This window comes from Coptis chinensis, unplaced genomic scaffold (genome assembly GCF_015680905.1).
Source record: "Coptis chinensis isolate HL-2020 unplaced genomic scaffold, ASM1568090v1 utg3977_pilon_pilon, whole genome shotgun sequence".
Taxonomy (NCBI): Eukaryota; Viridiplantae; Streptophyta; class Magnoliopsida; order Ranunculales; family Ranunculaceae; genus Coptis; species Coptis chinensis.
In genome coordinates this window covers 123024-150996 of record NW_028238150.1, presented here as the reverse complement: position 1 = coordinate 150996, position 27973 = coordinate 123024, and the positions used below count along the sequence as shown (strand labels likewise).

Below are 27973 nucleotides of genomic sequence, written 5' to 3'. Positions count from 1 at the left end.
TCAAATAATCCGCTAAGCGTCGACGGAACTCACTAACGTGCTCTTGCATCGTTGAACTATCCACCATCATGTACCGATAAAGACGCTTCTTAAGGTACATCTTGTTCGTCATGCTCTTAGTCATATACATAGACTCTAGTTTGAGCCAAATACCAACAACGGTATTTTCTCCCATCACATTATACATGACCTCATTAGCAAGAAATAACCGGATTGATGAACAAGCCTGAAGATCGAACTCTTCCCAATCATCATTACTCATACTCGCAGCCTTAGATTTAATCCCTTTTAAAGTCTTGTGCAAACCTTGTTGGATGAGGATGCCCTTTATTTGGACTTGCCAAATCCCAAAGTTATTCTTCCCATTAAACTTCTCTGTTTCAAACCTTGTGTTTAACATCTTGGGAGCCATCTTTCAAGTTACACACAATAACCCAAAAAACAATTTCACTTCGGAATTTAATCGAACACCTTGTCTATACAAATTTCGAGCACTAAACTCAAAATCCTAGGTCGTATACCTACGCTCTGATACCAATTGTTGTGAATAGGACAATGCGGAAACAACGTTACCCACAACAAATATATCAATCATACACAAAGATCAATCCTTCTCACTAGACAAGACTTCAACACCCTCCAAAGTAATCCCAACACTTCTCAATATCAAATAAACAAGTATCTAAAGTAAAACAATTAATGTAAAGGAAGAACAACCCACAAGACGAGATATATCGTGGTTCGGCAATTTGTCAACGTCCACACTGCGAGTTTCAAGCTTTACTATATGTCTGGAGTAACATATTACAAGTCTCTTAATTCACTCATAAAGAATGAACACTCAACTCACTAAGAATTACTCTCTTATAATCTCTCTCTTTCTTGGTTTTGGTTAAGTTAGGTTTCTACAGAAAAAACCTATATTTATACTATTTCAGAAAACTTCCGAAATAAGTCAAATTCGTGTTGAAATCTGATTGGAGCCGCGACCCCTCTTGTCCAAGCAAAGGGATTTTAGGGGTGCTGAAGCTTCTGGAGTTCGACCAAGGCATGAGCGCGCACCACGCCCTTTGCCAAGCAAATCCAAGCGCAGGGTGCGCCTTACACGAGAAAGAGAAAAAACACCCTTTTTCTCTACAATACCTTTACCAGTACCAGCTATGTCATCTGTAGCAATGGAAATGTCTTCTGAAATGTGATCTTCATCAGTATATACATACTCTTTTTCCATGATAGATATTCCAAGTAAAGCTCAGGTTCTGGAATGATATGGTGTTGAAGGCGCATAACAAGCGGGACACGAGTACAGATACCATGACCACGAGGAAGACTGATACCTGCAAGTGATTCAAGAACACTTGATTTGCCAGAAGATTGATCACCAACTACTACAATAGTAGGGAGTTGAATTCCTTTTTTCATGATTTCTAGGCGTCGCAGCTGGTCTACAACGTCGAGAAAAGGTCGAATTCGATCATTGTAGGTGGACACTAAGGGTCGAATTACTGATAATGCAAGTTCATTGCTATCACACCTATAGCTCCTGAAATCAGCTGGTACTGCCGGTAGCATTTTCTCTTCACAATATTTTGATGCTGTTAGCATTTTCTCTTGCAGTAAAAGAAAAGTGAATGGTATGCTTTGAAAAATGAAAACTAGTTCTCACATTTTCCCTTTGCACTCTTGCCCCTCTTTAAATAATAGATGGCCTATATCTGTCTAGTGGTCTTCTTCTATGATGCTTGGTTGATCTACAGTGGATCTGCAGTCAACATGACATTTGCCTCCTTTTTTTTTTGACCTTTAATTTAAAGGTTCATGCAAGTTACATAGAATTGATACGGTGATACTTCTTAATTGGTTGTAATAGAATTGATACCTCTGCAACTTTTGCGAGTCCTCTCGACATGGCAAGCACTTAAAGTTTAAATCAAAGTTCACAAAGTAGAACATAGTACTACAAAAAGAACAAGTAGGCTTTATTTTCTGCCCTTTTCCTTTATTCATTCCTTTTAGATATATTCCAGCTTCTCCTGTTTGTTTTTATCTTTTCCTACGATTTTATTTTGAAAAAAAGTATTATCATTTTTCTCTATACAGTTCCTAAGTTCCTTTTGCGAAAAACTGTACGTTTAAACATAATCTTTAGACATCCAATTTCTCATACTATGCTGTTGTAATTTAAATAAATGCACGCTAATTTCTTATTGTACATTTGCACTAGTCGACATATTTTCCCACTGTCACGGTTATTCCCCTATGTTAAACAACCAAGGTCCAAGGCACACCGCACACCGCAAACGCATCGCTGTGTATATAAAATGATCTCAAACAAATAGATGTACTTGGACAACTGCTATAGTTGTAGTTGAACTCCTTGCATCGTAAGTGACAGAGAAGTACAAGTTCATTCTGGTGTGGTCTGTTTTTACAGAGAATCAAAAAAGATGATGAATATATTCTTGCATTCACTTTGTTGAAATAGAGGAATCTCACAAAAAGGAAAAAGTTTGATCAGTACGATGAGCACATATTCTATTTTGTTTTTTTAGGGGGCTTTAAAAAAGCCCAAGCCCAAATAAATATAATCAAGGTAAAAACTATATATTTATAATAATTCTCAAATCTGTAAAACCTCTCGCTCTTCGTCTTCTGCGTCGCGATGGTAAATTTTCTTACTTTGTTTAAATAATAATTTTCTTACGGATAATATATTCTAATAATTACTCGTTTTTGTTTCTAGGCAACTATCGGTGATTCTTTCTTGGCAGATTTAGATGAATTATCAGATAATGAAAACAATGTTAATGTAAGTATTTTATTGTATTATTATTCTTGTTAATTGTTCACTTGTTCGTAATATAAATTGTTTTGTTAATTATGTGTTAGGCAGAGGAAGGAGGTAATGATGATGACATGGAAGAAGATATTGATGGAGATATGGCTGATATAGAAACTTTGAATTACGATGACTTGGATAGTGTTTCAAAGTTGCAGAAGACGCAACGCTATGTTGAAATTATGCAGGTTTGCGATCTTTACACACTTTTGTTTAAATTTTTTTTGAGATACTTGTCTATAATTGATGTAATCATATGCCTTGAGACCTAGCTTACATTCGAAACAGTGTCTATATAGTTTTATCATGATATCTGTATGTATTAGATAAAATTGCCTTGGAGATATAGAGTGATTCACAACATTGTAGTCGTAACGTTTAGGCTTGCTTTGATACAAAAACATAAACTTATTTAGCCAACATGGTGATTGTTTTGTATTGTTTTTGGATTCTAATCTTCAACCTTTTTACTCTATTGTTTTTTATTGTAAATTTTATCAAGTAATCAAAATCTGGTGTCTCTAACACATACACAAGTTGGATGTCTACAAAACTTAACTTTTTCTTTGGTTAGTTTTTCTTTTATTGTTAAAATCCTACAATTTTAGCTAGATAGTACTTTCACTACTTTGTGTATATATTTATTTGTATTTAGATGGTCACATGGATTACTTTTTGTTGGACTGCAGAAAGTTGATGATGCACTTCAGAAGGGGAATATGTCAAACCAAGGTTTAGTTTTGGAGGATGATCCAGAATACCAGCTCATAGTTGATTGTAATGCACTATCAGTTGACATTGAGAATGAGATTGTTATTGTCCACAATTTTGTCCGGGACAACTACCGGTTGAAATTTCCGGAGCTCGAATCTCTGGTACATCACCCAATTGATTATGCTCGAGTGGTCAAGAAGATTGGAAATGAAACAGATTTAACTTTGGTCGATCTGGAAGGGCTTCTGCCATCAGCTATTATTATGGTTGTTTCTGTCACAGCATCAACTACTAGTGGCAAGCCACTTCCTGAAGAGAACCTTAAGAAGACACTTGATGCCTGTGATCGGGCTCTTGCTCTTGATTTAGCAAAGAAGAAGGTCCTTGACTTTGTTGAGAGTAGAATGGGTTATATTTCTCCTAATCTTTCTGCCATTGTTGGGAGTGCTGTTGCTGCAAAGCTTATGGGAACTGCTGGTGGTCTGTCAGCTTTAGCAAAGATGCCTGCTTGTAATGTCCAGCTTCTTGGTGCAAAGAAAAAGACGCTGGCAGGTTTTTCAACTGCAAGTTCCCATATGCATGTGGGATTTCTTGAGCAAACAGAAATCTTTCAAAGCACACCTCCTTCTTTGAGGATGCGTGCCTGCCGACTTTTGGCTGCGAAATCAACACTTGCTGCACGAGTAGATTCTATAAGAGGGGATCCAACGGGGAAGAATGGAAGAAACTTGAGGGATGAGATCCTTAAGAAGATTGAGAAATGGCAAGAGCCGCCTCCTGCAAAACAACCAAAGCCTCTACCTGTTCCAGATTCTGAACCTAAAAAGAAGAGAGGAGGTCGTCGTCTAAGGAAGATGAAGGAGAGGTAGTGCGACTATATTTTTTATGTTCAACTATTAACTAAATCAGATATATCTACTGGTAATTTTTTTATTGGGACTAATTTTGTATTTGTTGAATTCACATTTTAGGTATGCAGTAACGGATATGAGAAAGCTTGCTAACAGGATGCAGTTCGGAATACCAGAGGAGAGCTCTTTAGGTATTTTTTTTTCTATTTTGACTTCACATGTTTTGTTGTTGAAGATAATTGTCATGTTTTCCCGTACATATTGACCTTGACCACCAAACCTCATAAGAAGCCAATGTCTAAACTGATAGCAGATCGTGAAGTTTCTGTAGCATGCAGCATTTGCAGGCCTTTTATTCTTTGTTAGTTACTTTAAGATACATAATGCCCTTCTTAACTAGGTTTTTTTTGGGTTGGGACTTGTCTGTGCTAACTACAAAGAAATTGGTCATCTTTCTCGATGCTTTCCTGCATTAGTAATTTAGTATTGCTTAAATGTAGTTGGATATGTATTTCACATATTCATATTTGCTTTCAAATCCTTCTCTCTGGATGTTGTAGGACTATATGTAATGAGTTCATCGAGGCACAGTAGGAGTTCTCTATATTCTAACTGTTTTTGCTTTGATATAGGTGATGGACTTGGTGAAGGTTATGGTATGCTTGGTCAAGCTGGAAGTGGGAAGTTGCGAGTATCAATTGGCCAGAGTAGACTAGCGGCAAAAGTTGCTAAGAAGTATGTTTTATTTTTGGTATAATCAATATATTTATGAATTTTAGCCCCGTCTGTCTGTGCTCATGACTTACCTCTCACATTTCAGGTTCAAGGAAAAGAGTTTTGGAAGCAGTGGTGCTACCTCGGGATTGACTTCAAGTTTGGCGTTCACACCTGTACAGGTAATTATCATGTTTTTGATTGTACTGTTTCTGCTTTTTGGTTACTTTGCATCCTTTTGTAGTGTCTTTGGAAGGAATCATATTTAGCAGTAGCAGAAAGAACATGGAATAAGAATTTGGGTTTATGGAGACTATTGTGTTTCCTCTGACGTCATGTGACTACATTTTATCATTCCCCTTGTATTACTTCTACCTTGTTTTGGTAAATTATTGGGATGTCTCTTTGCAGGGAATTGAACTCAGTAATCCCCAGGCTCTTGCTAACCAGCTTGGCAGCGGAACACAGAGCACCTACTTCTCTGAAATTGGGACGTTCTCGAAGATCAAGAAAACTTGAATGTCCGGAGAGGCTGTTATTTGTATTCTTGTGAACCTTAGTACAAGTTACAAACAATTTTGTGGCACTTTGATATAATGTAAGTGAAAGCTGAGGGGAGTACATTATTTACCAAGCTGTTCAACTAATTTGAATCTATTCTGATGATATATTTTGTTACAATAGCTTCCCGTGGGGGAAGTTCTGCAGGATTGAAAATAGGAAGGCAGGCTATTGGTCAAATAGAACTTCATGGTTTTTGTTTTTCAAGGTATATCTTATAGTAGTATACATCATGCAAACATTATTAAACTTTCACTGTTATCTAGCATATAGATGGAAAACTACAAAGCTGAGTGGAGAAACATCAGTTCTGCCTTCTGCGCTGTGTCTCCTGAAGTTGTATTTTTATCGATTTCATTTGAATTGTAGGTTTGCATGGAAGTGGTTTGCTAATGATTTAAATAGTTGATCATAATTTGACATAAAAATGTGTTTGGATAGTTTGTGGTGCGTGAAATTGGCGTGGAGATCATTGTTTAGTTCTATCGTACTTATTTGGCAACTATACCTCTTTCTTGGTAGATTATATTGGTAGACTGGGCATAGTCTCAAACTGATTTGTAATTGTAAGTGACTAAACTGCCATGATTAGCTTGTCTTATTTAAAAAAACTAAACTTGTCTAACTTGGAAAATTTTCTGCAAGGTTTCTAAAATCCTTTTCTCAGTTAAAGTTTGGAGTTAATGTTCTGTTTCTGCTAGGTGGTGAATTTTCTGTCCTGGTCCTTTACTGGACTACAATATTTTCTGTTCTGGTGTTACGGCTGATGGGATGATTTGTGCCTCAGTCCCAAGTTTTATGATTGCTTGGATGACTAACTGACATAGCACTACCTTCTTTATTTGCTAGTCATAGTCATCATGGTTAGAAATACAGTGATTATTGGTGATGTTTTCCCAAATGTATGTATATTTTTTGTGGTCGTTTGGTATACTTATTGAGATGTATCACAAATTTTCTGTCCCTAAGGTTTCTTGTCAGCTGGGAAGCTTGCAGTTTCGCACTTAATTTCAGACACGTAAAATCCTAAAAACTGGATCTTCCAAACATTATATATGTATCTGATTCCAGAGTGTTGCAGTCAGCTTAAGTCATGATCTTCCTGCGCAAGATCAAGTCTGTATTTTTCTGTGGTTGGCATTTTTTTATCGCCGGCGGCAGTCGACTTCAATAATTTTGTTAACTCAGCTGTTGGGGGCAAGTCATTTTGGGTCATACAGTTTTGCTGTGTTTGTTCGTGAACTGACGTCTAATCATTCTGACCGTTAGGGCTGTTATGACTCTTTTGCTATCTTGTACCACATGCTTTAAGGTCTCTTTGAATGTTGTGGTCCATTCTCTTGAATATGTAGGTGTCGATTGGCTTTTGGTTTTAGTGGAGATTTAGAAGATGATTTTCTGCTAGTGTACTTTGTATGCAAGTTTCTTGATTTCCACGTCTTCTGATAAAGAGGTATTTTCTCAGTCGAATCATGATGAAGACTCATTATTGTATTGGAGATTCAACTTCATTTATATGCTTGTTATATCTTCTCTGCTCCAGTTCTTCATATGAAGTTGTTCGGACGATCAATGTATTTATTGATGATTACATAATTCATTATAGAACTTGCATTGGACTTCCTCGTCTACAAGTTGTCTGTTAATTAATGTATGGGTTGGGCTTTGCAAAGCCCCAAAAAACACATCCATTTAGTCAAAAATTTCACTTACCCTTGTAGAAATGTCGTCACCTCAACTGAGTGACGTACTGGTTCAATAATGTTTCTTGGTCTTTTCTTGTCAACATAGAACATATGACTGGCAGAGTCTACGTCGTAGTGTCGTACTACTATAACTTTTTCCACACATAGCTTGACTTTTTGTGAGATTATTGTGTTTTAACTTTTAAAAGTGAAAGAAAGAATATAATCATCATCTTTTCGATTCTCTGTAATGACAGACCAGCTTTGGTTCACGAGAACTTGTACTTCTCTAGTTCTCTCTGTTCTTTTAGTTACTTAAGAGTTAAGATACAAGGAGTTCAACAACTATAGCAGCAGATCTAGTTTGTCCATATCTATTTGTTTGAGATCAATGCACACTTGCACAGATAGCAATCAATGGAAAAATATGTCGAAGTCTAATAGATAACATCGACAATGGAAAAATATGTCAAGTAGTGCAAATGTACAATAGGAATTTAACTTATAATTGGAATATAAAACCGACAACATAGGACAACATAAAAATTGAATGTCTAAAGATTATGTTTAAAGAGTTACATCTTATTTTTCGCTAAAGGAACTTCGGAATCGTATAGAAAAATGATAATAGTTTTTCAAAAATAAAACAACAGAAAAGGAGAAAAAACAAGCAAAAAAAGTTGGAATCCCATTTTTGCTGCAATTTTTGTATGCCCAGTTTGCTTCTGGCCAAATAAAACACTGCCATCTGGATGAGAAAACCAAACCAAGAGTTATACTCCGTTTTTTACTTTGTCAGCTTTTGTCCCCAGGCCCACCATAAATCAAATGTTTTGACTTTTGAAAATTTTTATGGAAGAAAACAAAACGTGTACTTGTTCAGCTCTCACTGTTACGACTAAACATTTGCGAATTGCTCCGCATTATGACTAAATATTTTTTCAATCATTTTTTTTTAATAAAGCCACAAGTTCATTAATTAAGAGAATTGGGGAATAGAAATTTCCAAAACCAAAACGTAAAAAATTTAGTAATACATTTTTTTGAAGACCATTGAATTTTGATTTGTATTCTCGACATAAATTCACTAATTAAAATTTAAACATACGGTTAAGATACATACGGTTAAGATTGTGTGTGATAGATAGCAATATTTCACCACGAAGAGTTGTTTTTTTAAAAAATAAAATAAAATAAAAATCCACGCACTAATGACAATATACTCAATTTTCACCGTTTTGTTTCATTTTATCTCTCGCAATAATATTACCAAAATCCATCAATTATAAATGGTACTGGGGGCTGCCAATGGATCGGTTTGGGTCGGATTCTGAAAAATCCGAACCCGAACCAATAAGAAAATTGGAAACCCAAAACCAAACCGAGTCGATAAAATATATTACAAACCAAAACCGAACCGACCCGAATCGAAAACTATAAAATCAATTAAATCCAAAATTAAATCAATTAATTTTAGCCACACAATTGATAAATTTACACAAAATTAATCATAAATATTACTAAAAGCGTCATCTTATCGGTTCGATTGGATGGCAAAAAACCAAACCAATATCTTATCGGTCGGTTCAAGTAGAGGGCAAACCAAATTACCAAAATCCAAACTATTTTTATGGGTGTTTTGGTTGGCGATTACCGAATGATCGAAACCCATTTGATAGCCCTAAATGATACTAAAAACATTAATAATAATTAAGTATCGGAATTGAAAATGGAGGCATGGAACTAGTCTCAAACTTTGACTCTCAAGTCTCAACCATAGTTGTGATTAGAGCGAAACTCGAAATTCGGGTTTTCCAAAAAGCGAATTCGAACATAAGTCGAAATATAAAAATTCGAATATGATAGGATAGGGAAATTTAATGGATTTCGGTTTTTGAATTTATCGGAATTCCGAGAATTCCGAAATCCCGAACTATGCTCTCAACTAGGGTTGGTCAGTTGGATTAGAACCTTTGGGCTTGGTTTGACCCATTTAACTTTTTTTTTGTTACCTATTTTTTTGCTTTAATTAATATTATATTAATATATAATCAAATTACAACGAGAAAATCGACAAGAGCACTACAAAGTGCACTGTGAGTTCCTTTATTTGAATTGCACATCCTACTCTTAAAAACAAACTCGTTTGTGAGAGCCCATTTATTTTAGTTTTTTAAAAAAATAAAAAGTAATATCCGACAAGTATCAATATTATACCGTGTCCCGACACAAATATGGTGGCCAATGAAAGTTAGGTGTTGTAGTTTTAAAAAAAGTTACCAAATTTGATATACAATTGTTCATATCAAACTCAAATGAAAAAATATGGTAAAAAATTTGAAACAAAAAGATTAAGCTAGAGACGATATGATCATAGTTCTTGATTTCGAACGAACCAAATTTGAATAAAAACCGAACCAAATTTGAATAAAAACTGAGGTGATGTTCAGTTCGGTTCGGTTTAGGTTTCGGTTTGGGCCTTATATCTAGCTTCAAATCGAAGCCTATACGGGCATACTGATCACCAGCCAAGTAAATTTTAATAAATATATTGAATAGTATTGATGCTAATTAATTAATTACTTGGCATCAATACTATTCAATATATTTATTAAAATTTACTTGGCTGGTGATCAGTATGCCCATATAGGCTTCGATTTGAAGCTAGATATAAGGCCCAAAACTAAACCGGAACCGAACCCAGTGAACATCACCTCGATTTTTTTATTCAAATTTGGTTTCGCTCAAATCAAGAACTATGATCATATCGTCTCTAGCTTAATCTTTTTGTTTCAATTTTTTTTACCATATTTTTCATTTGAGTTTGATATGAACAATTGTATATCAAATTTGGTAACTTTTTTAAAACTACAACACCTAACTTTCATTGGCCACCATATTTGTGTGCCGGACACGGTATAATATTGATACTTGTCGGATATTACTTTTATTTAAAAAAAAAAAAAAAACTAAAATAAATGGGCTCTAAAAGAAGTTTGTTTTAAGAGTAGGATTTGCAATTCAAATAAAGGAACTCAAAGTGCACTTTGTAGTGCTCTTGTCAATTTTCTCGTTGTAATTTGATTATATATTAATATAATATTAATTAAAGAAAAAAAATAGGTAACAAAAAAAAAAGTTAAATGGGTCAAACCAAGCCCAAAGGTTCTAATCCAACTGACCAACCCTAGTTGAGAGCATAGTTCGGGATTTCGGAATTCCGATAAATTCAAAAACCGAAATCCATTAAATTTCGACCCTATCATATTCGGAATTTCAAATTCTTTCGGAATTTCGGATATTTCGACTCTATGTTCGGAATTCCGTTTTTTTGGAAAAACTTGGAATTTTCGAGTTTTTCGAATCACGAACTATGGTTGAGACTTGAGAGTCAAAGTTTGAGACTAGTTCCATGCCTCCATTTTTTAATTTCGATACTTAATTATTATTAATGTTTTTTTAGTATCATTTAGGGCTATCAAATGGGTTTCGATCATTGGTAACCGACCAACCAAACCCATAAAAATGGTTTGGATTTTGGTAATTTGGTTTTGCCCTCTCTTGACCCGACCCGATAAGATATTGGTTTGGTTTGAGGGTTGCCATCCACCGAACCGATAAGATGACGTTTTTTAGTAATATTTATGATTAATTTTGTGTAAATTTATCAATTGTGTGGCTAAAATTAATTGATTTAATTTTGGATTTAATTGATTTTATAGTTTTCGATTCGGTCGGTTCGGTTTTGGTTTGTAATATATTTTATCGGCTCGATTTGGTTTTGGGTTTCCAATTTTTCTTATTGGTTCGATTCGATTTTTGAGAATCCGACCCCAAACCGATCCATTTGCCCCCAGTACCATTTATAATTGATGGATTTTGGTAATACTATTGCGAGAGATAAAATGAAACAAAACGGTGAAAATTGAGAGTATATTGTCATTAGTGCGTAGATTTTTATTTTATTTTTTAAAAAAAGAGACAACTCTTCGTGGTGAAATATTGCTATCTATCACACACAATCTTAACCGTATGTTTAAATTTTAATTAGTGAATTTATGTCGAGAATACAAATCAAAATTCAATGGTCTTCAAAAAAATGTATTACTAAATTTTTTATGTTTTGGTTTTGGAAATTTCTATTCCCCAATCGTCTTAATTAATGAAATTGTGGTTTTATTAAAAAAAAATTATTGAAAAAATATTTAGTCATAATGCGGAACAATTCGCAAATATTTAGTCGTAACAGTGAGAGGTGCACAAGTGCACGTTTTGTTTTCTTCCATAAAAATTTTCAAAAGTCAAAACATTTGATTTATGGTGGGCCTGGGGACAAAAAACTGACAAAGTAAAAAACGGAGTATAACTCTTGGTTTGGTTTCATCCAGATGGCAGTGTTCTATTTGGCCAGAAGCAAACTGGGCATAGAAAAAATTGCAGCAAAAATGATCCCAATCTAACAACATAAAGAAAGGGATTATCGGGAAAAAATAATAATAAAGAAGGTAAAGCGAAAAAGCTAAACCCTATTTGTGCTTTTGTACTACGTCCCACTCTATAAATTTTGATTTAAACCTAAGTGCTTTGCCAGGCTGAACCGCTGAAAGAGCTCACAAAAAGTTGTCAGTTGTATGAACTTATTACTCGTTTTACAATGTAATAAAAGATGTTGAATTGTTGGTCCCACAATAAAGATACTGGTCCCACTGAATTACTTCAATGTGTAAGCCGTCTTCCAAGTCAACTCTAGCCAGGCCAAGTGACTGATTATCTAGCTACTAAGCCGTTTCTTAGAAAAAAATAATGTTATAATAACTCAAAGTCTCAAATACCCCTCGTAATATGTGACTTGCACGAAGTTATAAAGGGTAAAAATGAAAAAGAAAAAGGAGCCAAAAGTCTAGTTGACGGATGACCTACTGTAGATCAAGTGATCAGCCAAGCATCGTAGAAGACCATGGGATAGATGTAAACCATCTCCATTTAAAGAGCGCAAAGGAAAATGTGAGAACTAGTTTTCAAAGCACACCACCATTAACTTTTCTTTCACTGGAAGAGAAAATGGCAACTTCTGATCTCAGGAGCTTCAGGTGTGATAACAATAATGAACTTGCATTATCAGTAGTTCCACCCTTAGTGTCCACCTACAATGATCGAATTCGACCTCTTCTCGACGTTGTAGACCAACTTCGACACCTTCAGATCATGAAAGAAGGAATTCAGCTCCCTACCATAGTAGTGGTTGGTGATCAATCTTCTGGCAAGTCAAGCGTACTTGAATCACTTGCAGGTATTAGTCTTCCTCGTGGTCATGGTATCTGTACTCGTGTTCCCCTTGTTATGCGCCTTCAACACCATATCATTCCAGAACCTGAGCTTTACTTGGAATTTCAAGAAAAAAGAGTATATACTGATGAAGACCACATTTCAGAAGACATTTCCATTGCTACAGATGAGATAGCTGGTACTGGTAAAGGTATATCTAACATCCCTTTAACTCTAGTAGTTAGAAAGGAAGGAGTACCTGATATTACTATGGTTGATTTGCCTGGAATTACTAGAGTACCTGTTCTTGGACAGCCTGAAGATATATATGAACAGATATCTGGTATCATCATGGAATACATCAGTCCTAAAGAGAGTATAATCCTTAATGTTTTATCAGCTACTGTAGATTTTCCTACTTGTGAATCCATTAGAATGTCACAAAGAGTCGATAAAACTGGTGAAAGAACATTGGCTGTTGTTACTAAATCAGATATAGCTCCTCAAGGACTTCTTGAGAAAGTCGCTGCTGATGATGTTAATATTGGACTTGGTTATGTATGTGTAAGGAATCGAATTGGAGATGAAAGCTATGAAGAAGCTAGGAGGGAAGAGGCGAGATTGTTTGGATCTCACTCCCTTTTGTCTAAAATTGATAAATCCATTGTAGGTATTCCTGTTTTAGCTCAGAAGTTGGTTCAAATCCAAGCTACAGGTATAGGAAGAAGCTTGCCTGGTATCATAGGGGACATAAATGAGAAACTAAATCAAAATGTTGCTCAATTGAGCAAATTGCCCAAGAATCTGTCATCTATTGCTGAGGCCATGACAGTATTTATGCAGATTCTTGGCTCAACTAAAGAGTCTCTGCGAAAAATCCTTGTGAGGGGAGAGTTTGACGAGTATCTAGATGATTCAGAGATGCACTGTACTGTTAGGATGGCTGAGATGCTTGATAAATACACGAAACTACTCCAATCAAGCTCAGATGAGAGCGCTAAGGATAAGTTTTTAATGGAGGAAATTGCAGTTTTAGAGGAAACTAAGCTGATTGGACTCCCAAACTTTCTCCCTCGAACAGCTTTCCTCACCATCTTACAAAGGAAACTGAAAAAAATATCAGGAACTCCAATTGAATTAGTTGAAGAGGTGTGGAACTACGTTGAAAACGTGGTTGTGCGCGTGGTGATTTTCCATTCTGAAGGATACCCGCAACTTCAAAATTCTTTTAGAAGAGCTTCACATAACCTGATATTGAAGATGAGAGATAGGTCGGTTGATCGAGTAAAGGAGATGGTTGAAATGGAGAAGCTTGCAGACTATACTTGTGATCCAGAGTACATGTCAAGTTGGAATTCACTGATGGCACAACAAGATAGTTTCATTATTGCTGTCAAGAGAGTATCATTAGGATATGCCAAAGAATTTGATATAAATGGATATGGAGAGGTTGAGATTGGTCATCTGAAAGACTATCTATTGATTGTAGAGCAAGCTTTTGACTTGAAAATGAGAATAACTGCCTACTGGAAGATTGTTTTGAAAAGGATGCTTGATAATTTGGCACTTCATCTTCTCTTCAATGTTCAGAATTTGGTTAACAAAGAAATGGAAGTGGAAATTATAAATGAGATGATGGGATGTAATCACAGTGGCAGCATTGAAAGGTTGCTTGAAGAATCACCTTCTCTGGCGTCAAGGCGTGAAAAGTTGAACAAGAGTATTAGGGTTCTCAAGCAATCAAAAGACGTTGTTTCAAAGATCATGGATCGTATTGTTGTTCATGGCGACAGTGTCGATTATTAGGGGCCTTAGATGGTGATCCAGGCATCATAATATCCTCTTGACAATGAAGCTTCGCTTTAGTAATTCTACTTTGCTTTTCTAATAACTTATAGTTTAGTTGAATTGTATTTCCTTTTCCTAAGTACTACATGTTGTGAGTTTTTTGGTTATGTCTGAATCTCTTCAACTTGTAACTGTTACATTTGATGGATTAATGGATATGTTTTGGATGTACTGATGTATCACAGGATTCACTCACTCACAGGATTCTTACTTTCTACACATTTAGCTCTTTTGATTGTATATTCTTTCTTGTTTGGTGTATACTTCATTTGCTCCCTTTTCCTTTGTTGTAAGGAACTAAGGATCAGTCTTTTCCTATTGTTTTAGAGATGGGTATCAACATTTAGGTTTTGTTGTCTGTTAAGTGAATTTGAACACTTGTCCAACAAAAAAATTAATTAGAACAGGGGAGGTATGATTGCTTCCAGCCTTCCACCACTGAATTCTTAACAAAAAGGATGCAAATGGTGATTAGGGTTTGCAGTATTCTAATAACAGTTCTGACTTCTGAGTTGACTTTCATCCTTCTCTGGAGGATTTTGGTGGTATACATATTACATGCAAATTCCTTTACTCACCTCTGTTCAAAATCTCATCTCCTACTTATTTACTTATTTACTTATTTAACATTTCATAACAATAATAATATTACAAAGGCCAAGGCAGTAAAAGATTTGCATCTGAGCCAAGCACGGTTAGGCAGTTTTCATTGTCGTCTACTTTAGTAAAGCTTAAAAAGATGAAGGCATGATTTAAAATTAAAGAAACACAAGTTGAAGCAATTTCTAGGAATTCATTCAAAATTAGTTCTCAAGCAAGCTATCAAATAGAACTATAGAACATTCTTGCTACATCACTGGGGAAACGCACGATAAACTTCTCGTATCAGATTAAGATACTTTATTTAAAATATTCAGAATAGTCTTTTATAATTAAAAGGAAAGAGACTGACATCTAAACTTAACCACATATATTATTGGTGTCTAAGCATGCCCCTTTATTTGCATAATATACATATTGTAGTCTATATCCGTTTTTGAGTAGAGAATCAACGATATTGGCTCGCCAACTGTCCTTCCTTCACAATATAGTTCTGTTCAGGGAATTCTTCTCCTTTGAAGTACCTATCCAACATATCCTTGGTTCCAGCCGCATACCGTAACTGCACAACATTACATTTACTTTTTGTTACATAAACTAATCAAGAAGCCTTCAAAGTTCCAACGACAATTCAAGGAAAACTAGAATGATTAATTTCCTCTACGGTTAAAAAAGATAAGAAGAAAATCTATACCTGAGCATCAATAGTAGTGCCAGAAATATGAGGTGTCATCGCATGATTTGGCATGTAGCGCCATGGATGATCCTTTGGAGCTGGTTGTGGGAACCAAACATCCCCACTGTATCCTGTACATTGAAAATCAAACAAAGTATGCGTATTAGATTAAAGAGGTTTCGCTCCTTTTTACTTAGTAATCTGACTATTCATCCTGCAAAAAGGTACCCATAGCTAATATGTGCCTCCCCTTGCTCATAAGAAACCTAAATATTTGGTATTGGATGCATACAACCAGTAAAAGTTGTATCATACCAGTTCATGTTTTATTTCTCAAGCACGTCATTGACATTGTTAAAAGGAAAGCAGCAATCATATCAAGAAATTAACAAAAGTTAAAGAAAGAACCAAACTAGTGGTCATTTGCTGTCAGTCAGTAAGCAAAGCAATTATAATGCTTATGGGACAAATTCCACAATAAAAGGTCCATAATTCATATTTAATGAAAATTGTTTCAAATTACCTCCAATATGTCCACTTGAACTAGCATCAGCAACTGCTTGAGCATCCATAATCGCACCTCGAGCATTATTCACGATCAATACTCCTCTCTTACATTTTGAAATCTTTTCTTTGTTGAACATCCCCCTAGAGCATTTACCAAAATGCTTAATAAGATCCCATTGATTATACACGAATTTATTCTTCTTTGTAATATTAGTTCGCCAACAAAACATCAAATTAGTCTCAAAAGTAACGCAAAATTGAGTGAGGTTCATACTTGGTTTTTTCAGTTAGAGGAGTGTTAATGACTATTATATCACACTTTGGAAGCATCGCATTGAGATCCTCCTCAAACTTCGCCCCTATTTGACTCTCTAACTCAGGATCCATCTTAACCCGATCATGATATAAGAGGTTACAATTGAAGGGCTTCAAACGTTGGAGCAAAAGTTTTCCAATACGTCCAGCACCAACTGTCCCTACTGTCTTCCCTTCAAGATCATATGCTCTATAAGAAATTGCTGCGACATTCCAATCCCCACTAATAACCTGATGGTAACCAGGTAAGAAATTTCGGACAAGAATGAGTATTCTCATCAGCTCATCCTCTGCCACTGAAACCACATTGCTTCCAGTGACCTCTGCAACCGTTAGTCCCGCAGCCGCAGCAGCTTGTAAATCAATATGGTCAGAACCAATTCCGGCAGTCAGAAGAAGTTGCAAGTTCTTCGCCTTCTTGATCCTTTCTGCTGTAACATAAGCCGGATGGAAGGGAGTAGTTATCAGAACATGGAGATCTGGGATATGTTTCTCGAGTTCTGCAGTAGAAGAAATATATCAAAACGTATAGTTACTTGGACAACATCTCAAGAGAGGGTGTATTATAAAAACAGAAGGCAATTTACAAATAACTATTGTATGCACGACAAAACACACAACCAATTAAAATTTGTACGGAACCTTTTTAGAATTATAACAGGATATTGAGCCATTTCTACTTCGAGCTCACCACTGCAAACGACCAGAGGGGCAGGTAACATAGTGGGCTCAGAATTACTACTAAACTAACCAAAAGGAGGATTCAACTAGAAATCACCATGAATGGATGTTCTCAGTTTTTCCAATCAGAACAATACAGTGAAGACAGTTCATAATTAAGTACGTTAACAAACATACTTTTATTACTTCTGACCAAGAGACTAGGAAACAGCATAGCCCTGTCAACATTTTTAGAGAATTAATGATGTTTCAACATGAAAATTTCACAAACATCAGTTCATAAGTAGTCTGACTAAAGTTGAATTTGTATGTTGTAGGGGAATCTCAGCATGTAAAATTGTAATTAATATGATGAGTCATCAAGACCAACTTACAATTTCAATCATTTTTACATCCCTTCTTTAGGATGATCGAGCTAATGCAAGTAATTGACATTTTCCCGTGTGACTAGCTCAAGTTAGACTTAAACAACCACAAGCTTGAATAACATGTATTCTTAGTTAGCAATTAATAAACTAATATGACCTACATGTAGCAGTCAAGTATTTGACTGAACCATTAAGATACTCAATGATGGTTAACCACAATTTAGATAAAACTAAGCACCCTAGTCCCCTATGAGGAGGCGATTCGAAGTGCTTGAAACCACTTAGTCCCTACTAAGTATGGGAAAGAAGAAACTATATGCACATCGCTGGTTCAATTTGGTAAGAAAGATGCATATACTAAATAGTAGATTTACACAGATCTAAATAATGACAGTGCGTTAGAGAAGAAAACTGACCACAATTAGGACCATCCTTGTCGTCTGTGACAATGTATTCATGACCTTTTGATTCTAACCAATCTCGTATGCCCAAAGCCCCTTCTACGCAGCCTACAAAATTGGGATTCATAGATGCATACTCATTGGCTTTGTAGAATACCCCCACAATTTTCTTACCTCCAGGAGAAGCCTGTGCCATGTATGAAGAGAAAAATTGCATTAAAGACCCAGAATGCAAAACATTACCTACCAATGTTTTGTCATCAATAGTTCATAAGCAATAATAAATTTACAGAAAGCAGCACAGATAGAACAAGAATAATGTTCCGACCAATCTCTTGGATAGGATTAATACTGCACAGAATTAGTGAGTTACGAAGACTACAAGGGGCTATAGCTCATAAACAGTAAATTCAAAAATGGATTTGTTTCGTAATAATCATGGTCAAAAGTACAAGGGTATCTAGATCAAAAATAAAAAATGAAGGGGTATCCAATTGGTCCATCACCCGTGGATGGTGAAAATTGATCTTCAAACAAAAATAAATTGAAATACTTAAAAACAGAATAACCTTACCTGATCATTTACTTCTCTCCACGGGTATAAACACTAAAACACATGATTATAGATAAATTAAACAGCAAGGTTACTGCCAGCGTGAGCAAATCAAATTGTATTTAAATCAGATCATATCAACACAGACAACAAGAAGCAAGTGAACAAATGAGAATCTACTGAAATTAAATAATTAAAGATGTAAAAGAAATCTTAATTTCCATGTTTCTAAATATAATAAAATAAAAAGGAACAAGAAGATTTAGATACATGGAGATTCCTGACAAAAGATGAAGATAAACAAGACTTAAGAAAGCTTTGAGCACCCACTTTTGCAACTCTTCTCATAGCCATTTTTTCAGCAGCCAGCTCTAAAATTAAAAAAGCCAAAAACTAATAATACGGTTTGGTACACATGTCAATGGGTCCTGATAAGGTATTTGCTCAGTGCTTATAAATTTGCCAGGGCGGACTTTATAATAGAAAAAATGGTGACTTCAATCACTTGTACACTCCCACCACTTTCTCCACCCAAAACCTCAAAAATCCAACACCTCAATTTCAATCGACGTTGTTTCCTCACTTCATTCACCTTCTCAACTATCCCATTCTTCACTCCAAATACCCTCTCTACCCCCACTGCCGACGCCCGAGGTCTCTTCCAAATGCCGCCTGTTCGCCTTAACAATCGGTAATTTCAGTTTTTAACTTGCCCATATAATGCTGTATTTTTATTTTTATTTTTATTTTTGCATTTCAAGGTATTTTTTGGTGAGAGCTGGAGAGTCAGAGTTTGAGAGTATAGGGATAATTAATACGAACCCTGTAACTAAGACATCGATGGATAATGGCTTATCGGTTCAAGGGAAGAAACAGACGGCGAGGGCGGCTGTGAGATTAAAGGCAATGGGTGCTTGTGAAGATAGTTGTTGGATTTGGCCTTCTATTACTCAGAGAGCTTATCAGGCTGCTGAGATTATTGCATCTGTCAATTCGGTTAATCGCAGGTATACTAAATTTTTTTCGTGCATTCAATGTCCTAGGAATTTAAGAGATATTCAAATATTTATAAGAAGCCAACAAAATATAGCAGAAGAGTTTAAAATATTATGTTTGAATTACAAAGGAAGGGAAAAGTAGGAACACTGTCTAAGGAAGTGTTTTGTGCATTTTCTGAACAATGCATACATACTTGCTCCTGTACATGGATGAACTCCATGATCAAAATGCTCTATCTGATCTTCTGATAAAGTTGAGAAGATTCTAGCTCCTAAGACAGCTGAAGTAAATTTTAATCTATTGGTACAGAAAAATCTCTGTCTAATGAAGAGCTGGAACATATATTAGGGGTTAACTAGTATTACCCCCCACTAGATGAGCCAATTAGGATTTCCCCCTAGATGGGAAATTAGGGTCAAACAATTGAAAATTACATAAATGCCTTCATTGTTTTCAAAAAAGAAAATGTTCAATTTTAATTAGGTGGGGGCATTTATGTCATTTTCAGTTGTTTGACTTGAAAGTTAACGGTCAAACCAAGTTGACCGTGTGTTTAGGGGGGAGACCCTAATTTCCCATCTAGTGGGGGGGGGGGGGAATCCTAATTGGCTCATCTAGTGGGGGGTAACACTAGTTCACCCTAGAAATTAACTTCAGATGTGTTCAGATAGACACTTTGCCCTTATAGAGGTGTATGTGAGTGTCAAGTGTTTATACATTCACCATAACCCAGAGAAGCTGACCCTTGGGGAGAGAGAGATTCATTACAAAGGAACAATGGGTCTAACTTAGTACATACGGTATCATCGAATTCAAAGTTTGTGTCTGAACACTTCATTGTTTGCCCAATAGCACCCGTTCTGCTCTTGCACTTTTCTCATTCTGGAGTTTCATTTCAAGTTTGGTCTCCTAAACTTACAACCAGTTCTGTTGCTTCGATCTTAGTTCTAATTGGTATATATTCGCAAACTTGAATCTGAGTCTGGGTAGTAAAACTGTTAGTAATTCGTGGCACAAGCTTCTAAATGCAACAGAAACCATTCTGTGAATTCCTTGTGTTAGTATTCAATAGAGGAATTTTTCATTAATACTTGAATCAGCAAACAATTTGAACAATGAAGTCTTTGTGTTAGTACTCAATAGAGGAAGTTTTCATTAATACTTGAATCAGCAAACAATTTGAACAATATTTTGATATGCTTTAGTGCAACCTATCTATGCTGATTTGATCATTTTCCACTTTCTTCATCTTTTCTCCGCTTTTAACATTTCTTGCTTTTTACTTGCCTACTTTACAGTCGTATAGTCCCAGAGTACAGCTTTTTGGATGCTCGTGGTTTGGGAGCTTACGAAGGCAAAAAGTTAGATTATGTTGCAGAGGTGAGATATCTTCTAAAAACTTACTTCTACGGATTTGGATGTGTAATATAGAAAAAATCTGGTATTTTTTTTTTTTTTTTTTTTTTTTTTGTTAGTTACATAAGCCCCAAAACTCAGCTTTCTTGAAATGTTTGTTGAATATCAAACATTATGAACTTGCATGCTGATTTAGGTATAAATGGTTTAGAACTTAGTCCCATACCCCAGTAGAGGGAGCTTCAAGCAACTCAGCTAGAACTTCTCAGTAATGATATTCCGTTTTGGAATAGCTGATGTGGGTTGACTCTTTCATATTTTCTTTGGTAATATTTGATATTCATTTTTTTTCCTTCAGGGTAAACACTTTTGCCCTTGCCTACGATGCCCAATATAGATACAGGCAGACACTAATCCTAGTAATTGCATTCAAGGGAATGCAATATGCATTATTTGAAATTTTTCAGTATTCACCTTTGCTGCAAGATAGTAGTCAAGTATCTCTAGACACAAAAGAAGAGAAATTGAGAGTTATGAAAATAAATGTGAGGACAGTAGGATATGAGGTAGAACTGTCCAAGAGGTAGCCATGAACCATCTACTGTTGGTATCTTTGTGGTATCATTTGATGCCTTCACTGGGCATATGAAACTAGTATACTAGGCCAATCTCAATTTTCTTCCGAATCTATCTATCTGTTAAAGCCACAGAGGGGGGAATGGGAGATGACATGCCACAATATTTCTGGACAGATACGTAAGTTTCCCTCTATATTTCATAAGATGCCATTAATTACTTCCTAGAATTGTAAGGGACTATCACAAATAAAGGTTAGCTAGAGGTAAAATAACGTAGATTTGCTAAAGGCTACATAGTTGTGCAATTTAAGTTGGTCTGCTTGATTACAGCGAGTAGAGTGGATCAATTATCTAACCTTGTACTTTACCATTTCTACCTTCTTCAATATCAAAGAACGAAGCAGCCAGCATAAGGCTTGTGTCACTCTTTCAAGATTCCATACTCGTCGAGTGTGATTTATGCAGGGAATATGTAATGGCTTCACAAATAACATAGATTAGCTAAAGGTAAAAAAATAGGGTTTACTAGTATTACCTCCCCACTAGATGAGCCAATTAAGATTTCCCCCTCACTAGATGGGGAAATTAGGGTCTCCCCCCTAAGTACACACAAAAAAAAAGTCAACTTGGGTTGACCGTGTTTTTTTGTGTGTATTGGGGGGGAGACCCCAATTTCCTATCTAGTGGGGGATCCTAATTGGCTCATCTAGTAGGGGGGTAATACTCGTTAACCCAAAAAATATAGATTTGCAAAAGGCTACATGGTTGCACAACTTATGTTGGCCAGGGCAACCTGTCCCCTGGTTCCTTATATTCAGAATGTGGTTCACAGCTTCAGAATTGCACTTCAGTACCATGTCTTATGTCTACCTTGTCCAGTATGAAACAGCGAAGCATCCAACTTAATGCTTGTGCTAAATCTCTTCCCTGAGTTCAGTCTCATCAAGCCTGATTCATTCAGGGATTTCTAGATATAACTTCAGTGACATGCGAAAACTGAAACATGATTAATACTTTAAAATCGCGAATATTTGGGCTGATAATACGTTTGAATAGTGTGATGATTTGGAACTTTTTTGTTTATTATTTTATTGGTAAATAAATTTAATAAACTATCATCCGCAATACAGGACTATACTGTTCATAGCTTCTTTGGCCAAGTCATGTGCATTACTATCACAGCAATTAGAAGTACATCGAAATAAAAAAGGGTTGAAGCATCGAGCTTGTACTAGGATATTGTCAATAATTGGTCTGTCCCTCCAATCCCCAACACTAAGAAAGATAGAACGATACCTTTTGCACTGTATCCTTTCCTTTCACGAACACGCATTCTATATATGTGCGAGCATCATTGCATATTTTGTTCTCATATTGACAGGTTTCATGCTCACAATACTTGCTACACTTCTTGTTAGTGTGAAGCTCAGTTTCTAACCTACGTCAACTTTTACTAGGTGTATGCGTCAGATAGTGTTTCACCAAGAATCAAGCCACCACCTATTAATGATGGAACTCCAAACGAGAGTGTTTCTGATGTATTTGTTCGAGTAACACAGCTCATGTCGGTTATAGAAACCCAGTACTCTGGGGAGACAGTGATTATCATCTCACCAGATTCTGACAACTTGACAATTTTGCAAGCTGGTTTGGTAGGACTGGACCTGCGCAAGTAAGCTTGATTAACAACTATCAGATACTACCACTTCAGAGTAGTTATGATTATATTTATACTGAATTTAGTTGTAAATATAGATATGATCTTAAATACTTGCATTTGCCATTGGCAGACACAGTGATCTATCTTTTGGTCCTGGAGAAGTCAGATATGTGGATGCCAATGACATTCCTACATACAAGCAACCTGTCTCGGGTAATTACCAGTGTTTGAACCCACCAAGCTGCACCTGAAAATTTAGACTGCATTCTATTGGTCATGTGCGTCCTTTCAGACCTGCGGCAGTACGTGGCAATGCCATTACATTTATATATGTATAAATTGTTACCAACAAAGAGTAATGTAATATAGCTTTGTACAGGACTTTCATGGCATACTAGTTTATATGTTTTCTTTATTAAAAACAAAAAACAACTTGAAGGATATTTCTCTTGATCCTTGTTGCTCTAGAATTTCCATGTATCTTTTGTTAATCGAGGTTTCTAATTCACGCCCTAGTATATGATCGGGAGGTGTTTGGCAAAGATCCAAGAGTAATTTTGATAACGACAGACAGACAAGCTAGCAAAAAGGCAAGCTCTTCATGTCAAAATGTTTGATCCAAATTAGAACTCATGCACATGGACATATTTCTTGAACTTGAAGTGAAGAGACATGAAAAGGTTGCAAAATGGTGCCATTAAAATCAGAAATTGTTTCTTGGATTTTATAGTTACTCTTTATTAGATAGCCTGAATTGTTTGGATTGATGGACTCTAACACCGAACTAAGTGAAATTTCATTCCCAGGCTCTCAATGTGGTTCACAATGATCAAACTTCAACTACTTAGAAGTGCAGAAACTTATCCTATGACTCTACATCAAGGTTACAAAAACTTGTGTTCAAAGTTCAAACGGTTTAGAGCACATTCAGGTACTTCTGCATACACTTAATTCAACCGTTTAGATATAAATTTAGTAACAATTAGAAATGCCATTTCCGTATAAGCACCCAGAACTGAGATAGAGATGGACATTAGTCAAAAGGAAGAAAGAAATAAGAACACTGTTGCGAATAGGACAATGCGGAAACAACGTTACTCACAACAAATAGATCAATCCTACACAAGAATCGATCTTTCTCTTTAAACAAGACTTCAACACCCTCCGAGTAATATCCCAACACTTCTCAATATCAAATAAACAAGTATCTAAAGTAAAACAATTAATGTTAAGGAATAACAAACCACAAGACGAGATATATCATGGTTCAGCAATTTGCATACGTCCACACTGCAAACTCCAAGCTTTACTAGATGTCCGGAGTAACAGTTTACAAGTCTCTCAATTCACTTACAAAGAATGAACACTCAACTCACACAGAATTGCTCTCTTATAATCTCTCTCTTTCTTGGTTTCGTTAAGTTAGGTTTTTACAGAAAAAACCTATATTTATACTGTTTCAAAAAACTTCCAAACGATCGTATCTTTGTCAAATACGATTGGAGCTGGTCGCGTGCCTTGTCTAGGCATAAATAGAGCGCAGGTCGCGCTTAAATCACTGGAGGTCGCCAAAGGCACATGCGCCCCACTTTGTCCGAACATACTAAGAGAGCGGGTGTTTTCTTAACACCAAAAAAGAGAAAAACATCTTTTTTCTCTACATTCTCCACCTCGGTGAGGTTTTAACACATAAAACCGAGCCGAACACTTCCAAAGAAAACACATCCATCCAGAACTCGCAGTCAACCGCCCCGAAGGGCCATGCCCACAAAAGGCGTATTCAAACCCACAAAAGGCGTATTCAAACATGTAAGATTTGGAGCAAGTTCAAACAGTGTTGGAAGTTAACTCCTGTGACAACCTTTCTCGACATATCAAGTGCTACATCACCATCCTCAACGACATCCCGTATAAAGTGATAACATACATCAATATGCTTGGTTCGAGCATGATGAACCTGGTTCTTCGCCAAATGAATAATACTCTGACTATCACAATACAAAGCAATATTATTCTACTCAATACCCATATCATCTAGAAGACCTCGAAACCATAGTGCCTCTTTTCTTCGCCTGCCCGCCCATCGCCATATACTCGCCTCTCTGCCAGCGCCATATACTCGCCCGAGTAGAGATAGAACAACTATAGCCTGTAGCATAGACCTCCAACTAATCGGTGCACCATGCATCATAACACATAACCAATAGTCGATCGTCATCTATCTAGATCACCTGCATAATCTGAATCCACATATCCACTGACATAACAAGTGCCTTAGTACCCATCATGAACTCTGCCACTGCCATATACTCTGCCTCCACCATAAATTAATCCCACATCCAAGGTACCCTTCAAGTACCTTAGTACCAATTTCACTGCCTCCCAATGCTGTTTTCCAGGATTTGCCATATACCTGCTTACAACACTAACTGCCTGTGAAATATCTGGGCGTGTACACATCATAGCATACATCAAACTGCCCACGGCACTTGCATAAGGAACATTAGTCATATGTTTTTGTTCCTCCACCGAACTAGGAGAGAACTTAGCTGAAAGCCTAAAATGCACAGCTAAAGGTGTAGAAACCGACTTTGCATTCTCCATACCAAATCGAGAAATTACTTTCTGAAGGTATTTTTTCTGAGATACAATTATCTGTCGCTTCTTCCTATCTCTGTCAATCTCCATGCCCAATATCTTCTTGGCTCCACCTAAGTCTTTCATCTCAAACTCAGAGCTAAGTTGAGATTTCAACTTGTCTATCTCCACCATACTTTTGGAAGCAATAAGCATATCATCCACATAAAGTAGGAGATAGATGAAGGCATTACCACGAAACCTATGAAAGTAAACACAACAGTCATACTTACTTTGGGTGTACTCATGTTGCATCATGAATGTGTCAAAGTGCTTGTACCATTGCCTGGGTGATTGCTTTAACCCGTACAGTGACCGATTCAATTTGCATACATGATCTTCTTTCTCAACAACAACAAACCCTTCAGGTTGTCTCATATAGATCTTTTCCTCCAAGTCCCCGTGCAAGAAAGCAATTTTCACATTAAGTTGCTCTAACTCCAAGTCGAAGTGAGCAACTAAACTCAATAACACACGAATGGAAGTATGTTTGACCACCGGAGAAAATACCTCATTGTAGTCGACTCCTTCTTTCTGTGAGAAACTTTTTGCTACCACTCTTGCCTTGTACCCAGTACTGTCGGACTCAAAAGGACCTCTTTCTTTCTGAACACCCATTTACTGCCGATAGTCCTTTTGCCCTTTGGCAATAAAACTAGGTCACATGTGTGATTTTTATTAAGATACTCAATCTCTTTTCTTGTATAGCAACCAACCAATCTCTGTAATAAGCATCTCTAACAGCTTCCTTGAAGCTATCTAGCTCGTCATCTTCGATATTCAGTGCATATGCCACTAAATCCACCTGACCATAGTGTTTCACCGGCTTCTCGTGCCCATACTTGTGCACTTCTTTAACTTGTCTCTTTGCCTAGGGTCAACCAATAAAAGTTGTGGATGCTCTTGCTATTCTTCCTGTTGCTGTGTGGTTCCATGATTTGGTACCTCATTATGAACCAACCAGTCATCTGCTACATCAGATAACTCAAGCTTAGTGGCTTGAACTTCTATAAACTCCCATTTTGCCCAGCTCTTTCCGGCTTACTGAAAGATAACACGGAAGTCTCATCAAAAGTAACATCTCTGCTAACCAGGAACTTGTGGTCTTCTTGACACCACAATCTGTATCCCTTTATCCCATTTGCGAAACATAAGAATATGATTTTCTTAGCTCTAGGATCTAGCTTGCTCTCCCTCACATGGTAGTAAGCAGTCGATCCAAACACTCGCAAAATACTATAATCAGCTGGGTTATCTGACCACACCTCATAAGGTGTCTTGTAATCTATAGCTGGAACTGGTGACCTATTATATAGGTAACACGCCATAGACACTACATCTGCCCAATACTCTTTGCCTAAACTAGCATTAGACAACAAACATCTCGCTCTTTCAAGCAAGGTTCTATTCATCCTCTTTGCCATTCCATTCTGCTGAGGCGTGCCCCTGACTGTCCAGTGTTTGGCAATTCCATGTTGCACACAAAACTCTTGAAAAGGCCCATAGGTGTACTCAGTACCACTATCAGACCGTAGTGTCTTTACCTTCCTATATGTGTGATTCTCAACCTTTGCCTTCCACTTCTTAAATGTCTCAAACACTCCATCTTTCGTTTTCATCATATACACCCACACATAGCGGGTATGATCATCAATAAATGAGACATAATAGCGGTTACTTCCCTTTGAAGCCACTCTGGAGGGTCCCCAAATATCCGTATGCACATAGTCAAGGATGTCTGTTGTCGTGTGCTTGCTTGACTTGAACTTGACTCTACACTGCTTCACATAGACGCAATGCTCACAGACCCCCATACTTTGCTTCTTCAAGTCCTTCAAAAACCCTTGCTTGCACAACTCAGACAAACCCTTTTCACTCATATGCCCTAGTCTCATATGCCACATCTTAGTGCACTCAGAATCATCACTACATGCAACCACTGCTACATCGCCTATCACCGTACTACCCATCAAAGTATACAAGGTTCCATGTCTTTGACCCTTCATAACAGTTAAAGAGTCACTAATAATCTTTAGGACTTCACCTTCGCTCACAAACTTGTAGTCTTTGGAATCCAAGGTACCAAGAGAAATAAGATTTTTTTTTAGCTCAAGAACATGCCTCACATCAGTTAAAGTCCTCACTACACCATCATGTATCTTGAT

The 27973-nt window shown here is 36.6% G+C and overlaps 3 protein-coding genes and 1 pseudogene across 8 annotated transcripts; 3 read left to right on the top strand and 1 right to left on the bottom strand.

Annotated features, from left to right (window-relative positions):
- The first annotated feature begins 2593 nt into the window (after window positions 1-2593).
- On the top strand, window positions 2594-7298 carry LOC147473194 (U4/U6 small nuclear ribonucleoprotein Prp31 homolog). 3 transcript variants are annotated; one of them, XR_015210540.1, is made up of 10 exons: window positions 2594-2665; window positions 2744-2809; window positions 2890-3027; window positions 3529-4418; window positions 4525-4595; window positions 5037-5139; window positions 5225-5300; window positions 5530-5716; window positions 5803-5887; window positions 7032-7298. XR_015210540.1 is itself a non-coding variant. In XM_086587746.1 (8 exons), exons 1-8 carry the CDS (start codon window positions 2663-2665, stop codon window positions 5635-5637), a joined length of 1455 nt encoding a protein of 484 aa, XP_086443872.1. In that variant the 5' UTR covers window positions 2594-2662; the 3' UTR covers window positions 5638-5886. The 3 variants fall into 3 exon arrangements, 1 of the variants encoding a protein (XP_086443872.1); XR_015210539.1 differs by lacking the exon at window positions 7032-7298 and having other exon boundaries at window positions 5803-6136; XM_086587746.1 differs by lacking the exon at window positions 7032-7298 and having other exon boundaries at window positions 5530-5886.
- A 4964-nt stretch (window positions 7299-12262) lies between these two features.
- Window positions 12263-14648, top strand: LOC147473193 (dynamin-related protein 4C pseudogene; annotated as a pseudogene). Its single transcript, XR_015210542.1, has one exon. The product of XR_015210542.1 is annotated as a dynamin-related protein 4C pseudogene (transcript).
- A 602-nt stretch (window positions 14649-15250) lies between these two features.
- LOC147473192 (formate dehydrogenase, mitochondrial) lies at window positions 15251-19048 on the bottom strand. Of its 3 annotated transcripts, none has more exons than XM_086587750.1 (6): window positions 18909-19048; window positions 18041-18212; window positions 16535-17075; window positions 16277-16401; window positions 15772-15884; window positions 15251-15639 (listed from the first exon to the last, which is right to left on the bottom strand). In XM_086587750.1, exons 1-6 carry the CDS (start codon window positions 18930-18932, stop codon window positions 15526-15528), a joined length of 1089 nt encoding a protein of 362 aa, XP_086443876.1. In that variant the 5' UTR covers window positions 18933-19048; the 3' UTR covers window positions 15251-15525. The 3 variants fall into 3 exon arrangements, with proteins under 3 accessions (XP_086443876.1, XP_086443875.1, XP_086443877.1); XM_086587749.1 differs by having other exon boundaries at window positions 18849-18988; XM_086587751.1 differs by lacking the exon at window positions 18909-19048 and adding an exon at window positions 18600-18773.
- Window positions 19049-19066: 18 nt separating this feature from the next.
- LOC147473191 (Phosphoglycerate mutase family protein) lies at window positions 19067-23624 on the top strand. Its single transcript, XM_086587752.1, has 5 exons — window positions 19067-19269; window positions 19340-19585; window positions 20876-20957; window positions 22969-23183; window positions 23302-23624. The coding sequence occupies exons 1-5, from the start codon at window positions 19067-19069 to the stop codon at window positions 23420-23422; spliced, it is 867 nt and encodes a 288-aa protein (XP_086443878.1). The 3' UTR covers window positions 23423-23624.
- Window positions 23625-27973: the final 4349 nt, after the last annotated feature.

Coding starts and splice junctions, on each gene's coding strand:
- LOC147473192 (XM_086587749.1), bottom strand. CDS start 18,932: ATGGCTATGAGAAGAGTTGCAAAAGTGGGTGCTCAAAGCTTTCTTAAG. Junction 17,076..18,040: donor CAAGGATGGTCCTAATTGTG/GTCAGTTTTCTT, acceptor CTTCTACTGCAG/AACTCGAGAAACATATCCCA. Junction 15,885..16,276: donor TTCAAGTGGACATATTGGAG/GTAATTTGAAAC, acceptor TTCAATGTACAG/GATACAGTGGGGATGTTTGG.
- LOC147473191 (XM_086587752.1), top strand. CDS start 19,067: ATGGTGACTTCAATCACTTGTACACTCCCACCACTTTCTCCACCCAAA. Junction 20,958..22,968: donor AGTTAGATTATGTTGCAGAG/GTGAGATATCTT, acceptor AACTTTTACTAG/GTGTATGCGTCAGATAGTGT. Junction 23,184..23,301: donor GTAGGACTGGACCTGCGCAA/GTAAGCTTGATT, acceptor TGCCATTGGCAG/ACACAGTGATCTATCTTTTG.
- LOC147473194 (XM_086587746.1), top strand. Junction 4,419..4,524: donor CTAAGGAAGATGAAGGAGAG/GTAGTGCGACTA, acceptor TTCACATTTTAG/GTATGCAGTAACGGATATGA. Junction 5,140..5,224: donor GCGGCAAAAGTTGCTAAGAA/GTATGTTTTATT, acceptor CTCACATTTCAG/GTTCAAGGAAAAGAGTTTTG.